The following is an 18,774-nucleotide window of genomic DNA, read 5'->3' on the forward strand; positions in this document are numbered from 1 at the left end:
TTGTCATATGAAGAGAAATAATGAGAAATTATAGATAAAACATATCGGTGCTCATTGGCCATTGGACATAAACGTTACACAAGTTGGAAATCGCACATTCAACAAAGAGTGGTTTGGAAGGAATCAGTGACGGTGGCTAACTAACCATTGCAAAGCAATCATTTGCCTGCTATTCAAAACAAGTCACCAACAGAATGTTCCAGCCTCATCATTTTCTCTTCCTACTTTTCCCTTCATGATATACGCCTAAAGTGTGTGGTAGTTTTCAATTAGGCTAATTAAATAAACGTCATATTGCGTATTTAATTGACCACATACAAAATGTCGACAGGCTACATTTTTGCACATGACGTTAATATACCCATTTGTGAAGAGTATTCGATTACCGAAGAAAATATGCTTGACATTGTAACAAACGCATGGTATTGGCATGACGCTTTGCGTGTTGGTCCAATTGAAGTTGGAATGTCAGCTTTATACAGTATAAATAGCCTGCTGTATGTGCTCTCCAAGTTGATATGAATTAAACCAATCCATACTAGAGGTTATTTCAAATCGACTATCCAATCAGACCGGTCTCGCAGTGAGCTAGCGCGAGGCTGTGTACTCCGCTGTTAAAGCCGAAGCGAACCGACGTGGGATCGTGTGACTGACTGCGCTATAACAAGCAACACAGGTAGGCAGACCACAGGTCCTATTGAAAGCAATTGTTTGTAATATATTGGCAGCCTGTAAGAAATGCATGTTTGGATAATGTTTCTCATTCTTTACAATGTGTTCATATGTTCTATTCATAAATAGTTGAATTAATTAGCTAGTGGCCTAATTTCTGTTTTTTGGGGGGGGGTGGTAGATTATCGGGATATTTGTATGTTGAAAAGCATTGTAATTTGTTCCATTAAATATGATTGATTTTTAGACTGTTAATTGTTGGATATTTAATGCATTAAAATGGGTGGCTATTTAAGCCATTAAGAAAGACCACAATCAGCCATCAAATGTTTTTAAAGTCTGACAATCTCATGAAACGACACCATTTCGTTTTAATCTCAGTTGCACTTTAGTTCCCTCGATACATTAATAAAAAAAATATTTTGCGTTTCGGTTTGAGTTTGCAGTGTTTGACTCGGTGCTACCATCGATATACCAGTCATGGCTGGCTTGTACAGCCTTTTGTTACTGACAGCTCCGCTGGACGCCGGGCGGTGCTTGGAGAACTTTGACAAACTGATGTAATGTCCGCTTTTGGAAATGAAGTGTAGGCCTATAGATAGGCTACATGTAGGAATAAAAATATATTTTTTTCAGATAATATCAAACGTTTGAGATCAGAACGTAGGTAATGAATGCATTGACATTGCTCCCGTGACATTTGTAATCCGAGGCTGTGTGGCTTTGTTACTAAACCTTTCCCTAGCAGTGGAACAGAGGCCATTTTATTCAATGGACTCCTATAGCAGATCCACCCTTCTTCACACGGCATCAAATAGCCTAGTCCCCATACAAGCGCGCCTTTAGAATTTTGTGTTAAAATATGCCTAATGGATCTATTTGTGACGGGGAAAAAACACAAAACTCAAAAAGCTGTTAAAATTAAAGGACAGTTTCTGTCATGAGAATACAATTCCCAAAATGGAAGGTGAATAATTCCTGGTGTGGAATTCTCTTCAATCCGCAAGTAGGACTATAATGAGTTGCATCACCAACACTCACCTAGAAATATATTATTCAAATTAATTTTTGTGTTTTGGTGGTAGATCATGTGACTAAATGTCTCTAATTAATTTAGAAAGCTATACTACCTAAAGTTATCTAAAAATCTGATACAGTGCATTTGGAAAGTATTCAGACCCCTTGATTTTACACATTTTGTTACATTACAGCCTTATTCTAAAACGGATTCAATAGTTTTTTCCCCTCATCAGGCTACACAAAATACCCCATTATGACAAAGCAAAAAACATATTTTTGTGTGCAAATTAAATGTTTAAAAAAAACTTCACTATCACATTTAAATAAGTATTCATACCCTTTATTAAGTACTTTGTTGAAGCACCTTTGGCACTGATTTAAAGCCTGGAGTATGATGTCACTAACTTGGTACACCTGTATTTGGGGAGTTTCTCCCATTCTTCTCTACAGATCTTCTCAAACTCTGTCAGGTTGGATGGGGAGTGTCATTGCACAGCTATTTTCAGGTCTCTCCAGAGATGTTTGATCCGGTTCAAGTCCGGGCTCTGACTGGGCCACACAAGGATATTCAGAGATTTGTCCCGAAGCCACTCCTGTGTTGTCTTGGTTGTGTGCTTAGGGTTGTTGTCCTGTTGGAAGAAGAACCTTTGCCCCAGTCTGAGGTCCTGAGTGCTCTGGAGCAGGTTTTCATCAAGGCTTTCACTATACTTTGCTTCGTTCATCTTTCCCTCGATGTTGACTAGTCTCCAAGCAGCTGTCATGGGCTTTTTACTGAGGAGTGGCTTCTGTCTGGCCACTCTACTATAAAGGCCTGATTTGATGGAGTACTGCAGAAATGGTTGTCCTTCTGGAAGGTTCTCCCATCTCCACAGAGGAGCTCTGTCAGAGTAACCATCAGCTTCTTGGTCACCTCTCTTACCAAGGCCCTTCTCCCCCGATTTGCTCAGTTTGGCCTGGTAGCGAGCTCTAGGAAAAGTCTTGGTGGTTCCAAACTTGTTCCATTTAATAATGTTGGTCACCGTGTTCTTGGGGACCTTCACTGCTGCAGCCATTTTTTGGTACTCTTCCCCAGATCTGTGCCTCGACAAAATCCTATCTCGGAGCTCTCCGGACAATTCCTTCGACCCGCTGGCTTGGTTTTTGCTCTGACTTCTTCTTCAGTATAATGTAACAATTAGATATACATTCCGCCACCTACTGTTGCGGATGGCTAATAAGGATCCCAAAAAGCAAAACATTGGGGTTAAAAAAAATATATATTTTTTTTTAACCCTTATGTTTTGCTTTTTGCTTTTCTTTTTTTTGTAGTGTATGTATGTACAGTTGAAGTCAGAGGTTTACATACACCTTACCCAAATACATTTAAACTCAGTTTTCACAGTCCCTGACATTTAATCCTAGTAAAAAAATCCCTGTCTTAGGTCAGTTAGGATCACCACTTTTATTTTAAGAATGTGAAATGTCAGAATAATACTAGCGAGAATTATTTCTTTCATCACATTCCCAGTGGGTCAGAAATTTACATGCACTCAATTAGTATTTGGTAGCGTTGCCTTTAAATTGTTTAATTTGGGTCAAACATTTCAGGTAGCCTTCTACAAGCTTCCCACAATAAGTTGGGTACATTTTGGCCCATTCCTCCTGACAGAGCTGGTGTAACTGAGTTAGGTTTGTAGGCCTCCTTGCTCGCTTCTTCAGTTCTGCCCACACATTTTTTATAGGATTGAAGTCAGGGCTTTGTGATGGCCACTCCAATACCTTGACTTTGTTGTCCTTAAGCCATTTTTCCACAACTTTGGAAGTATGCTTGGGGTCATTGTTCATTTGGAAGACCCATTTGCGACCAAGCTTTAAACTTCCTGACCGATGTCTTGAGATGTTGCTTCAATATATCCACATTATTTTCCGTTCTCATGATGCCATCTATTTTGTGAAGTGCACCAGTCCATCCTGCAGCAAAGCACCCCCACAACATGATGCTGCCAGCCCCGTGCTTCACGGTTGGGATGGTGTTCTTCGGCTTGCAAGCCTCCCCCTTTTTCCTCCAAACATAACGACGGTCATTATGGCCAAACAGTTATAATTTTGTTTCATCAGACCAGAGGACATTTCTCCAAAAAGTACGATCGTTGTCCCCATGTGCAGTTGCAAACCATAGTCAGGCTTTTTTTATGCCGGTTTTGGAGCAGTGGCTTCTTCCTTGCTGAGCGGCCTTTCAGGTTATGTCGATATAGGACTCGTTTTACTGTGGATATAGATACTTTTGTACCGGTTTCCTTCACCATCTTTACAAGGTCCTTTGCTGTTGTTGCGGGATTGATTTGCACTTTCGCACCAAAGTACGGTCATCTCTAGGAGACAGAACGCGTCTCCTTTCTGAGCGGTATGACGACTGCTCAGAAAGCGGTCGTCATACCAGACTTGTGGAGGTCTCCAATTTTTTTTCTGAGGTCTTGGCTGATTTCTTTTGATTTTCCCATGATGTCAAGCAAATAGGCACTGAGTTTGAAGGTATGCCTTGAAGTACATCCACAGGTGCACATCCAATTGACTCAAATGATGTCAATTAGCCTATAAGAAGCTTCTAAAGCCATGACATCATTTTCTGATTTTTTTTCTTCCCCCAAGCTGTTTAAAGGCACAGTCAATTTAGTGTATGTAAACTTCTGACCCACTGGGTCTCTGTAAACAATTGTTGGAAAAATTACTTGTGTCATGCACAAAGTAGATGTCCTAACCGACTTGCCAAAATCGTAGTTTGTTAACAAGAAATTTGTGGAGTGGTTGAAAAATGATTTTTAATGACTCCAACCTAAGTGTATGTAAACTTCCGATTTCAACTGTATGTATACTACAAAAAAAACAACTAATTCTAATCAGGTCCCAACACCGCCTCAGAAGCCTCCTGTGATGGCTGGACATTTCCTAGCAACAATAGCCCTTGTAGTGCTTCTGCTGTGAAGTCTTGGAGCCCCAAAAACTTCCCGGCTGTAAATATGATATCCAGCTTCTTGGACTTCTTAGACTTTGTACTGTACGATTTAATCACTGTGGCTGTAAATGCCACAATCCATCTTCACAATGAGTGTATCCAGATAACCTGATTGACTTAACACTAGCAACTGGTTGCAATGCGTCCACCGCCATATCTTCAACACTGTTGCCTCTTGCCCCTTTCACTCTCTTCACCGCCTCCACATAGGAGACCCGCTGCACAGCCCTGATCCTTGACACCTCGACTTCTTTCACCCTAACAGGGCACTCTAGGAAGTCTGGAGTATGATCCCCACCACTGTTGCAACATTTTCCATTCACAGATTCTTCAATATCATACTTTTCCCATCTGAAAACATTTGACACGTGACCATATCCTTTACAATTTCCATACTATAATGGTTTGGACACATGCTCTCACAGCATACCTCACATATCCAAACTTCACATTCAGGTAGTCTCCTCCAACAACAATACTATCGACAGGCTTTTCTCCTTCCTTCCTTTTACCATATGGGCCAGGCGACATGCACTGACAACTCCTGGGATTTTCTGACTAAGGTACTCGTCTATATCCAATGAGACTCTAGCTATAACTCCTTTGGCAGATGCCCTGCTCCGAAGATCAATACATGTTACTTCTGACGTGGACAATTTTTCCAGATCCAGTTTACGCTTCTTCTGCTCTTCATCGACACAATTAACCAAAACAAGGCCACTTCTAGTCACCTTGATTGAATCTGCCTTTCCCACTGCTTTCTTCACAGTCCTCGATTACAAATGGATTTCCCAAATGAATCTCCTCGTCCAATAGGAAATGCATTATTGGACCGGTCCTTGTCTTCTACTACAACTTTTGCTTGTTTTGTTCCATTCTTTGATTTCACAATTTTCCATTCATTATCACACACTTCACTTGCCGCGCTTTCAGATTCAAGCACGGACGCCATTTCCTCCTCCCCTTCTAGGACTCTCTGACGTGCACTGTCAACTGTGGGACCTTTTTATAGACAGGTGTGTGCCTTTCCAAATCATGTCCAATCAATTGAATTTACCACAGGTGGACTCCAAACAAGTTGTAGCAACATCTCAAGGATGATCAATGGAAACAGGGTGCATCTGAGCTCAATTTTGAGTCTCCATAGCGAAAGGTCTGAATACTGTAATGCGCTTTGTCATTATGGGGTATTGTGTGTAGATTGAGGGGAAAACCATTTTATTTAATACATATTAGAATAAGGCTGTAACTTAACAATGTGGAAAAAGTCAAGGGGTCTGAATACTTTCCGAATGCACCGTACTTTTTAACTCTGTGGGTCAGAGTGGGCTCACCTAGCTCTCAAACTCTAGGGGGTCTCCTGCTTTATCCAAACAGTTTTCAGCAGTTAGCTTTGCCCACCACTGACTTGTGAACTACAATCCTGACTCTGTTTTAATGTTAAGAAATGCCAATGATCACTTGCGATACGGCTTTCGAAACATATGGCCCTCATCTTTCATCAGTGTCAAAGAATCCTTCAAATAAAAAAGATACAATTAATGTAGCCATTTTGCACATATCCATACAGCTATTGGTGCCTCCATCTTACGAAACTACACTTCCTGAGTTGTGCCTACACACAGGTGTTCGGAGCACAATTAGCACAGGTGGTCTCCTCTGTCTTCCATCTGAATTTCCTTAAGCAAACAATGTAACATGGAGTTACAGTATGGCCCTGTGGGAACCCTATAAAGGTGTGTATCAATTTAACCTTTTTGTTCGTTTTAAAATGATTTCTTGCTGATGTTAATGTTCAGACCGAGCGTCAGGACTCTTAACGAAACTCCCCCTGTACAAAAGACACGTTCGTCTTATGTGTAATGTAATGGAACCGAGAGTCATGATCAAGGGCTCACCGACAAAATATGATGAAAGGAATAATAACCGGATGAAACTATATTTCAAGGTACATTCCATGACACCGTCATCGCACTAGACTTATATTATGAGAACATCTAGACATCTTGTCTCTAAATACTTTTCAGTATAAGCTGTCAATTATTTCCCATCACAGAAGTATCATGGTGATGGTACCGAGGTAAAGATAGTTTCAGGTTGGATATTTGTCTGTAGTTTTCCATACATCCACCAACAGTAGTTAGGGACTGTCAACATAGTGACAAATCAAATGTTTCAATTTTCAATAGCTATTTAACCATTACTCCTAAAACTTTCAAAGCTGGTTCTAGCTAACCTGATGGCATAGACACACTTTGCACACATTTATTTTCTGTCGATTTACATCTTGCACTATTTTAAATGAGTTATTTACATTTTTGAATTTCAATAGGCCATTGGTCATATGACCTACTGGACTCAAACAAGGTTCAGAATGTCCACTGACTACCCTTCTATATTGCACACCCTTTAGTTTGTCCATATTCATCTCACAAGATTTTACATTAATATTTCCTTGGTCATGTGACTTCAAACATGGTCATGTGACTTCAAACATGGTGCAGAATGTACCCTTCTATATTGCACACTCTTGTTTGTGTACTGTAAAATCATGCAGTGTAACGTACATTTTTCATAGTTTTAAATTTCAATAGCTCCTTGGTCATGTCAATTACACGCCTAAGAAGCGTGCAGTGGATATACACCCATATTGCATAACCTCTTATGTCTCTTCTATATTGTTGTACATTAATATTAGTTTGACAATTAGGGGGTTCAGTCCAGTGTTTACCCTTTTTCTTTAATATTTATCTAATTATTGGTAGTTCTAAGTACTTATTTTCCAAGTCTTTTTTATCTTTCCACAATATTTAATTGGAGAGAGAGAGAGAGAGAGATAATATCAGTTTGACACATACAACAACACAGAGTTACACATGGAGTAAAACAAACATACAGTCAATAATACAATAGAAAATTAAGTCTATATACAATGTGAGCAAATGAGGTGAGATGGGAGGTAAAGGCAAAAAAGGCCATGGTGGCGAAGTACATACAATATAGCAAGTAAAACACTGGAATGGTAGATTTGTAGTGGAAGAAAGTGCAAAGTAGAAATAATGGGGTGCAAAGGAGCTAAATAAATAAATACAGTAGGGGAAGAGGTAGTAGTTTGTGCTAAATTATAGATGGGCTATGTACAGGTGCAGTGATCTGTGAGCTGCTCTGACAGCTGGTGCTTAAAGCTAGTGGGGGAGATAAGTGTTTCAAGTGTCAGAGATTTTTGTAGTTCGTTCCAGTCATTAGCAGCAGAGAACTGGAAGGAGAGGCGGCCGAAGGAGGAATTGGCTTTGGGGGTGACCAGTGAGATATACCTGCTGGAGCGCGTGCTACAGGTGGGTGCTGCTATAGTGACCAGCGAGCTGAGATAAGGAGGGACTTTACCTAGCAGGGTCTTGTAGATGATCATTCCTAGTTACAGCACAAGGGACCACCGTTGGCATGCAAAACATTCAATCTAAAACAAAACAAAGCGTAATACGTTATAAATAATATCAATGCAGTATGACGAATTAGCCATCCATTGTGTTATATCATAAATTGTCTTACATGCCGTCACTGTTGTCAAAAGATTATAAACATGTTAAATACATTTACTAACCCAGTCAGTCTTTGGGCCACATCCAGGTTCTTTATCAGTGGCACACATGAAGCAGTTGTTGGCTTTGTTGAACTCTGAAATCATAGGCTTGAACTGAGCATATGGCTGTCCCACACAACTACATAAAAATAAAGAATTTACATTTACTTTGAATTAAATGTCATTACATACCAGACATTTTTATTATATCCTCAGCCATTTCTTTTCGCAGTTGCTCCATGTGTTCTTGTGAAGGTTCTATATCAAATTGGGAGGGGATGTTGGGGAAGTTCTGTGCAACTTCCTTGGCCATCCTCACCAAAAAATAAAATGGAGTTTTTGACCTAATTGTCACAACAGCTAACCATTCAATATTGAAAATATAACAATCAAACCTGCATTACAAAGACCCCGCAGCTGAAGGTGTCCTGCTGCATGGTGGGAGTTATTTCCCCTCCTTTCCACTTTATGTCTGCCCAGTCGTCTTTTCCATGGCAGGATCTTCTCATTTTGAAGTATTCTCTTTTTTATGTAAACATAATGTCATTCTGATTAGTTATAGGAAAATGAATACACAAGCCAAATTTGTATGCTGTTTTCCTTATCCCTATAATCTAGTAGTAGAGGTAATTTCCTTTATCTTATTCTACACACAGCCTAAATTATAGGCACTGAACCACTTACAGGACAATACTAAAAGTAGCATATAGGATCCAACCCTATCACAGAGTGAATAAATGTAGAGCGTTTGTAGACTAAGAAAAAAAATATGAAGTGACAGTTTCGTCAGTACGTGCTTAAAGAAAGTCATATCACAAAGATCACAGATGACAGTGCCCACCAAATCTATGACAATAGAGAATGAATTGTAAGCACCAAAGTGTGTTTGTCAAAATAATATCTGAACATGTCAGTTGTTGAACATAAATAGAAGTATTATGATATATGCAGTTGAGGAATATTCCATGTACCAACACTACATGTAGGACGGACATAAGACATTCCCAAATACAGTATTTAAAAATAGATATATTTTTCACCTTTATTCAACCAGGTAAGCCAGTTGAGAACAAGTTCTCATTAACAACTGCGACCTGGCCAAGATAAAGCAAAGCAGTGTGACACAAACAACAACACAGAGTTACACATGGAATAAACAAACGTACAGTCAATAACACAATAGAAAAGTGTGTATATATACACAGTGTGTGCAAATGAAGTAAGATTAGGGAGGTAAGGCAATAAATAGGCCGTAGTGGCGAAATAATTACAATTTCGCAAATAAACACTGGAGTGATAGATGTGCAGAAGATTAATGTGCAAGTAGAGAAACTGGGTACAAAGGAGAAGAAAAAAAGAAGAAAAAAAATATGGGGATGAGGTAGTTGGATGGGCTATTTACAGATGGGCAATGATCTGTAAGCTGCTCTGATAGCTGATGGTGAGGGAGATATGAGTCTCCAGCTTCAGTGATTTTTGCAATTCGTTCCAGTCATTGGCAGCAGAGAACTGGAAGGAAAGGCGGCCAAAGGAGGAATTGGCTTTGGGGGTGACCAGTGAAATATACCTGCTGGAGCGTGTGCTATGGGTGGGTGCTGCTATGGTGGCCAGTGAGCTGAGATAAGGCGGGGCTTTACCTAACAAGGACTTATAGATGACCTGGAGCCAGTGGGTTTGGCGACGAATATGAAGCGAGGGCCAGCCAACAAGAGCATACAGGTCGCAGTGGTGGGTAGTATATGGGGCTTTGGTGACGAAACGGATGGCACTGTGATAGACTGCATCCAATTTGCTGAGCAGACTGTTGGAGGCTATTTTGTAAATGACATCGCCGAAGTCATGGATCGGTAGGATAGTCAGTTTTACGAGGGTATGTTTGGCAGCATGAGCAAAGGAGGCTTTGTTGCGAAATAGGAAGCTGATTCTAGATTTAATTTTGGATTGGAGATGCACTTCTTGAGGCTACCTGGGACGTTAGCGTGCCCCCCGTGGCGCACCCTATCAACAGCAGGTGCATTTCAAGAGCGGCAAATTTGAAACCAAATAAATGTACAAATTCAAATTTCTCAAACATACAACTAACTTACAGCCTTTGAAAGATAAACATCTTCTTAATCTAACCACGTTTACCGATTTCAAAAAGGTTTTACGGGGAAAGCATAAAGTTAGGTTATGTTAGGAGAGTACATTGACAATAGCGGTGTGCAATGCATTGTCGATTCAAAGACAGGCTTCACCAAAACCATACAATCAGCTAAAATTATGCACTAACCTTTTACAATCTCCATCAGATGACACTCCTAGGACATTATGTTAGACAATGCATGCATTTTTAGTTCTATCAAGTTCATATTTATATCTAAAAACCGTGTTTTACTATGGCGTTGATGTTCAGGAAATCGTTTCCCTCCAATACCGGCAGTCAAGTCATGACAACAAAATAATTAATTAATATTAGAAAACATTGCTAAAATATTATATTGTCATTCAAAGAATTATAGATTTACATCTCTTGAACGCAATGGACTTGTCAGATTTAAAATTAACTTTACTGGGAAATCACACTTTGCAATAATCTGAGCACTGCGCCAGAAAAATACGCATCGCGATACAGACTAACCGCCATGTTGGAGGAATCTAAAATCGAAAATACTATATAAATAATCCATTACCTTTGATTCTCTTCATCAGATGTCACTTCCAAAGAGTCCCAGGTCCATAACGAATGTAGTTTTGTTCAAAAAAGCTCATCATTTATGTCGAAAAACCTCCGTGTTGTAGCGCATGATCTAAGCCAGCCGGACTTCACTTCCCTTCAAGAACGGAAAAAATATATTTCCGTTCGTTCAAACATGTCAAACGTTGTATCGCATAAATCATTAGGGCCTTTTTTAACCAGAACATGAATAAAATTCAAGGCGGACCATTGGGTTTTCTTTTAAAACGTTTCGGAATGAGAGTACCCACCATCAAATCGCGCGCCATGTGTCTAATGGACCATCAGGTTCCATGGCTCTTATTCGGTCAGATCTCACTGTAGAACACTCAAAACACTTTGTAAAGGCTGGGGACATCTTGTGGAAGCAATAGGAAGTGCCAGAATATTCCTCACCCCCTTTGTTTTTCAATGGCATAGGCTCAAAGTCAATTCAACACATCAGGTATCCACTTCCTGTCAGAATCTGTCTCAGGGTTTTGCCTGCCAAATGAGTTCTGTTATACTCACAGACACCATTCAAACAGTTTTTGAAACTTTAGGGTGTTTTCTATCCATATATAATAAGTATATGCATATTCTAGTTACTGGGTAGGTGTAGGAGGCAGTTAAAAATGGGCACATATTTTTTCAAAGAATTCTCAATACTGCCCCCTATACCCTAACAGGTTATTAACGTGAGTCTGGAAGGAGAGTTTACAGTCTAACCAGACACCTAGAATATGTGGACAACTACAAATACCTAAGTCAGAACCGTCCAGAGTAGTGATGCTAGGCGGGGGGGCAGGTGCGGGCAGAGATCGGTTGAAGAGCATGCATTTAGTTTTACTTGCATTTAAGAGCAGTTGGAGGCCACGGAAGGAGAGTTGTGTGGTTAGTTAACACTGTCCAAAGAAGGGCCAGAAGTATACAGAATGGTGTCGTCTGCGTAGAAGTGGATCAGAGAATCACCAGCCGCAAGAGCGACATCATTGTTGTATACAGAGAAAAGAGTCGACCTGAGAATTGAACCCTGTGGAACCCCCATAGAGACTGCCAGAGGTCCGGACAACAGGCCCTCCGATTTGACACACTGAACTCTATCTGAGAAGTAGTTGGTGAACCAGGCGAGGCAGTCATTTGAGAAACCAAGGCTGTTGAGTCTGCCGATAAGTTCCTAACTTCCCTGAAAAGTTGCATATCGCTGGGGCTATTCGATGCTAATGCAGTACGCCACAGGATGTTTTTGTGCTGGTCAAGGGCAGTCAGGTCTGGAGTGAACCAAGGGCTATATCTGTTCCTGGTTAAAACATTTTTTGAATGGGGCATGCTTATTTAAGATGATGAGGAAAGCACTTTAAAAAAATAACCAGGCATCCTCTACTGACGGGATGAGGTCAATATCTTTCCAGGATACCCGGGCCAGGTCGATTAGAAAGGCCTGCTCGCTGAAGTGTTTTAGGGAGCGTTTGACTGTGATGAGGGGTGGTCGTTTGACAGCAGACCCATTACGGACGCAGGCAATGAGGCAGTGATCGCTGAGATCCTGGTTGAAGACAGCAGAGGTGTATTTAGAGGGCAGGTTGGTCAGGATGATATCCATGAGGGTGCCTGAGTTTACGGATTTGGGGTTGTACCTGGTAGGTTCCATGATAATTTGGGTGAGATTGAGGGCATCTAGCTTAGATTGTACGACGGCCGGGGTGTTAAGCATATCCCAGTTTAGGTCACCTAACCGTACAAACTCTGAAGATAAATGGGGGGCAATTAATTCACATATGGTGTCCAGGGCGCAGCTGGGGACTGAGGGGGGTCTGTAACAAGCGGCAACAGTGAGAGATTTATTTCTGTAAAGGTGGATTTTTAAAAGTAGAAGCTCGAACTGTTTGGGCACAGACCTGGATAGCATGACAGAACTCTGCAGTAGATTGCAACTCCACCCCCTTTGGCAGTTCTGTCTTGGGGGAAAATGTATACACATACATAGAGGCATTTTTCAGCTATGATTTTTTTCCACTCAGAATCCAGAATGGATATGACAATGTGGCTGGACGATGGAGATGGCGAACGTGGCAGTCTTCCCTGTGCCGGACTGGGCCTGTGCGATGACATCATAACCTGGTGGGGAATGAAGGGTCGTATTCATCTGTTCACACCGTAGAAAAACATTTTGTTTGTACACCCTTACAACAATTTACTTTTTGTTCTTCTTGACTTCTTATCTGGTAAACTGCTACTATGTGTCAAGAAAAGAGCCCCAATTAGGGGTTAGTGTACTCCAGTAAAAAAGGGCTGGTTTAGATGAAAAACTATTGCCCTGTGTCCCCGTTCATAGGGTCACTGGTAGAATTGTGTTGGCACTTTATTGGTCCAAACACCCACAGACCCACAAGGTTGAGGTTACTCATGGACGGTAATAAGTATTTTTTTATTTTTTTGCATTGATGCATTGTGTCTTCTAACTTTCCAAGAATAGGATCCAAAGTGTTAGGAAATATTTGTTCCCATAAATGCAAAGGAGGATGTCTCTCCTCATACCTCTGGCACTTTAGTCAGACTGTGCACCACAGGGCCAATCAGGAGAGAATACATACAGGTCAATGGTGCCAATTGAAAGTCATGGGGTGTGTCTGTGACTTTTGGATTACTCTCTCTTTACAGGGAACCCCTGTGGTTCAAGTCAAGAGCTACCCTTCCCCTTTCAGTCTGCTCTGTCTGAAAGTGTGTCTGAAAGTGACAGAGCCAGCAGCCAAGAGTTTATCACAGTATGTCATGAAAAATGATTACACTTATGAATGTAAAAGGCTAATATGTATTAGATCCACTACAATGGAATAACTAAGACCTGAATTTGAATGCAGCGTGTTCCGATTCCTCCTTCTCTTTCTGTCCAGCAGGGTCAACCAAAAACACTTGGCCTGATGGTTCATGCAGATACTGGGGAAGCAAAATAGAAATGTATTGATCCCTTAAATGATTTTACTATTAAATGACCCATATCACAACCCGCATACCTCTTCACAAAATGTACCTAAAGGATTTTACTCACAAAAGACGTGGGAATTAATTTTTCCAGTTAGAAATAGTAGGCCATGCATCAAATAACTATTTTAATCAGAAAAACAAACCCTCAAATGCACTATTGCATTTTGTAAGTTGTCTGCAGGTGGCTTGTTGTGAATGCACTCAAATATCAAGTCATTATCAGGTTGTGTAAACTGCGTTCTAATACTCAACGTAGAAGGATTTGTCTTAATGTACAGTATATGAAAGTGATGCTATGAAAATGATTTTTTCACCTTATCACATGCAGCCATTTGCAGATCTTTTCAGTGTCCATGTGAAAGATAGTTATTGCGAGTCTAGAACATTTTGTTAACGTCAAAATTTTCTTTTAACATCCCATGTGAAATGAAGGACTGCAAAGCTTACAGATTTAAGTCTAATAGCATGATATGAAAGTAGACCAACGTCAGTGTGCAATATGAACTTTGTTTTAAGTCCCTAGGTCACATGACCAAGGAGCTATGGAAATTTGAAAGAATTAATGTGAAATCATGTGAGATGAAAATGGACAAACTAAAGGGTGTGCGATGTGTAGGCCGACTGAGTGTACATTTTGAACCTTGTTTGAAGTCACTAGGTCACATGACCAAGGAGCTATTGAAATTTTACATTTTGAAAAATTAGTGTAAAATCTTGTGATGAAAATGGACAAACTAAAGGGTGTGCAATATAGAAGGGTAGACAGTGGACATTCTGGACCTTGTTTGAGTCAAGTAGGTCACATGACCAATGAGCTATTGAAATTCGAATGTAAAAAAAAGTTTGTACTTTTGTTTATGCTCCCTAACTAATTCAACTAGGAATACAAAATGCTGCTCACATTTCCACATGTTTATTAGGTTTGGAAAGTGAATTAATGTCCAACTCGTGAAAATAAGACCTGTGCAATGTTGTGCACAATTTTTCCAACATCATGACAATTATTTGGAGTCTGTGGCTCAAGTGGTTTGAAAGCTATTGAGGTTTGAAAGCTCGAATATCCGTTGAATATCCAACTTGAAACTGTCTTTACCTCGGTGGTGATAGTTTAGCCCAGCTTCTAGACAGAAATTGTGTTCTCCGTCTAGTAGTGTAATAACACGTAGCCATCGTGCGACTTAATTACTGGCCTGTCTGGCAATGTTTTTTCCCACGTAGCACGGTATATCTGCCCATGGTCAGTAGATGGTTCTGATTGGAGAAATTACAGTTTGCTTCGCCGAATAGTGAACAAGAAACTAGGAATTCCTGATTTCAGATGCTAGGATTTCCCAATCAGAACCATCTACCGATCACGGATATGCCCTTAGGCGTGGGGAAAGCATAGCCAAACGGGCACAGACACAGGTTGGTAATTAAGTTGCACGATGGCTAAGTGTTATATACTGCAAGACGAAGTTTGTCGAAACTGGGCTAGGCGACGGCTAAATAATAGGCGAGACCAGGGAACAAAGTAACACTTTCAGTCTTTTATTTATGAAAAGATTATTAGAGTTACATGTAGATTTTGATGATCATTTTTATACAAACAAAATATCTCCGCTATCATCAATGCTTGACTTAATTTTGAGTGCTGGCAGGCCTACTGTTTATATTTAGGTGAACGAACTCCGCAATACTTTTGAGCTGATATTCCGTAAGAGATGCAGGAACTCGAGCTGTAGAAAATCGGAGGTGTTGGTACTCGGCTCCGGTGAGCTCCTGCCCGTTTCAACCACTGGCTACCATAACACACTGTAACTACGTTTCTAGCACACGCACACACACAAGTATGTGGAAACCCCTTACAATTAGTGGATTCGGCTATTTCAGCCACAGCCGTTGCTGACAGGTGTATACATTCGAGCAGACAGCCTGCAATCTCCATGCGCAAACATTGGTAGTAGGATGGCCTTACTGAAGAGCTCAGTGATTTTCAACGTGGCACCGTCATAGGCTGCCAACTTTCCAACAAGTCAGTAAGTCAAATTTCTGCCCTCCTAGAGCTGCCCCGGTCAACTTTAAGTGCTGTTATTGTGAAATGGAAACGTCTAGGAGCAACAACGCTAAACCGCGAAGTGGTAGGCCACACAAGCTCACAGAAAGTGACAGCAGAGTGCTGAAGCACATAGGGCGTAAAAAATGTCTACCGAGTTCCAAACTGCCTCGGAAAGCAATGTCAGCACAATAACTGTTCTACGGGAGCTTCATGAAATGGGCTTCCATGGCCGTGCAACCGCACACAAGCCTAAGATCACCATGCGCTATGCCAAGCATCGGCTTGAGTGGTGTAAAGCTCGCCGCCATTGGACTCTGCAGCAGTGGAAACTCTGGAGTGATTTATCACACTTCACCATCTGGCAGTCCGATGGACGAATCTGGGTTTGGCGGATGCCAGGAGAACGCTACCTGCCCCAGTGCAGTGCCAAATATAAAGTTTGGTGGAGGAGGAATAATGGTCTGGGACTATTGTTCATGGTTCAGGCTAGGCCCCTTAGTTCCAGTGAAGGGAAATCTTAACGCTACTGCATACAATGACATTCTAGATGATTCTGTGCTTCCAACTTTGTGGCAACAGTTTGGGGAAGGCCATTTCCCTTTTCAGCATGTCATTTCACCCATGCACAAAGTGAGGTCCATACAGAAATGGTTTGTTGAGATCGGTGTGGAAGAACTTGACTGGCCTGCGCAGAGCCCTGACCTCACCCCTGTCAAACACCTTTGGGATGAATTGGAACACCAACTGCGAGCCAAGCCTAATCGCCCAAGATCAGTGCCCGACCACACTAAGGCTCTTGTGTCTGAATGGAAGCAAGTCCCTGCAGCAATGTTCCAACATCTAGTGGAAGGCCTTCCCAGAAGAGTGGAGGCTGTTATAGCAGCAAAGGGGGGGACCAACTCCATATTAATGCCCATGGTTTTGGAATGAGATGTTTGACGAGCAGGTGTCCACATACTTTTGGTCATGTAGTGTACCAGTCGTTTACAATTCAACCCAAAGTGGTGGAAGTCATAATGCTACAATTGACCCCATAGGCGGGGTTAAATGTATCAAGCAGCAGGGTTAAATGTAACAGCCTTCAATTGGAAAATGAGATGTAACTGAAAAATTAACAGATATATTTGGATGAAAATACACTAAATTGACCATCTTTTAGGCATGTCATATTGACCAAAACAACAGGATAAGATTATTATTTTTTTCCCCCCCAAGGTATTATCATCTTAGTTGTACTGAAAACTTGATGTAAAGAAGTGACATTTTGTGAATAGGTCTAAATATCATACCATAACATTTTACGTAAGAGGTAAATTGTAACATTTGTCTAATCTGAGTCTTGTGAGAAAATACAACAATTACTGGTCGGTAATCAACTAAACAAATCAAAAGACCTCTTCTTACTGATAATTATTGCATGATTAGATACATTGAGATTGTTCCACAGGTCAAAAAAATAAATAAAATTGAGCTGCAATTATGAGGTATTTGGGCTCAGTTTTTGGGGGGGTCAATAAAACAAAATATAATTTACGGATTCAAACAAAACATCCTACAGAAAAAACACTACCCAAACATTAACACATTGAATACCGGCTTTCAAAGTGGTTTCTAATTTGAGTTATTTAGTTGTTACAACTGACACTGTGTTACTCAGGATCCCGACTCCAGAGTAAGTGTTAAATTAAGCTTTAATGTCTGTCCGTCTTGTAGGAGCTGGTGGAAGATATTCTGCTGGTGCAAGAGAACATCCACCATTTTTCAGGATGGCCAAGGGTGACGCTCGTAAGCCAAAGGGCAAGATGTCTGCCTATGCCTACTTTGTTCAAACCTGCCGAGAAGAACACAAAAAGAAAAATCCAGACATCCCAGTGAACTTTTCAGAGTTTTCCAAGAAGTGCTCTGGAAGATGGAAGGTAAGAAGACGTAGGCCGATGTGATGCACGCCAAATGTATGGTCACAGTTGTGTTCATTTTATGTTTTATTTTATTTAAGAGATGTGCGACTTATTTTTTTCTAACTAAATATTATGTTTAAGAATATACTGTACGTCCTCCAGACGTTACATTGGAAGTGTTTATACCAAGTGTCACCACAAGGGGGAGACTGACATTTGGGAGCTCTGGTTGGTAATGTACACAATGAAACCAAAACCAAATGCTCGTCGAACATCTCATTCCAAAATCATGGGCATTAATATGGAGTTAGTCCCCTCTTTGCTGCTATAACAGCCTCCACTCTACTGGGAAGGCTGTCCACTAGATGTTGGAACATTAATTCGGGGACCTACTTCCATTCAACCACGAGCATTAGTGAGGTAGGGCACTGATGTTGGGCGATTAGGCCTGGCACACAGTCGGCGTTGCAATTCATCCCAAAGGTGTTCGATGGGGTTGAGGTCAGGGCTCTGTGCAGGCCAGTCAAGTTCTTCGACACCGCTCTCGACAAACCATTTTTGTATGGACCTCACTTTGTGCACGACGGCATTGTCATGCTGAAATAGGAAAGGGCCTTCCCCAAACTGTTGCCACAAAGTTGGAAGCACAGAATAATCTAGAATGTCATTGTATGCTGTAGCGTTAAGATTTCTCTTCACTGGAACTAAGGGGCCTAGCCTGAACCATGAAAAACAGCGAAGCATTATTCTTCCTCCACCAAACTTTACAGTTGGCACTGCATTGGGGCAGGTAGCATTCTACTGGCATCCGCCAAACCCAGATTAGTCCGTCAGACTGCCAGATGGTGAAGCGTGATTATCACTCCAGAGAACGTGTTTCCACTGAGAGTCCAA

The 18,774-nt window shown here is 41.1% G+C and overlaps 1 protein-coding gene and 1 long non-coding RNA gene across 3 annotated transcripts in view; one reads left to right on the plus strand and one right to left on the minus strand.

Moving 5' to 3' along the window:
* The first annotated feature begins 649 nt into the window (after nt 1–649).
* Nucleotides 650–18,774, plus strand: part of LOC115154871 (high mobility group protein B3-like) — a 31,183-nt gene continuing 13,058 nt past the window's right edge. The window contains exons 1-2 of one of the 2 annotated variants that reach the window (XM_029701542.1): nt 650–676; nt 17,696–17,898. In XM_029701542.1, coding sequence (XP_029557402.1) covers nt 17,749–17,898 — 150 coding nt within the window. In that variant the 5' untranslated portion in view covers nt 650–676; nt 17,696–17,748. Of the gene's footprint in view, nt 677–13,020; nt 13,081–17,695; nt 17,899–18,774 lie in introns of those variants that run through there. The other variant, XM_029701543.1, reaches the window with a different exon arrangement.
* Nucleotides 8,069–8,563, minus strand: LOC115154872 (uncharacterized). The gene is made up of 3 exons (XR_003867957.1): nt 8,457–8,563; nt 8,286–8,359; nt 8,069–8,141 (listed from the first exon to the last, which is right to left on the minus strand). It is a non-coding gene; the product is annotated as an uncharacterized LOC115154872 (long non-coding RNA).

The sequence above is a fragment of the Salmo trutta genome, chromosome 19 (genome assembly GCF_901001165.1).
Source record: "Salmo trutta chromosome 19, fSalTru1.1, whole genome shotgun sequence".
NCBI lineage: Eukaryota > Metazoa > Chordata > Actinopteri > Salmoniformes > Salmonidae > Salmo > Salmo trutta.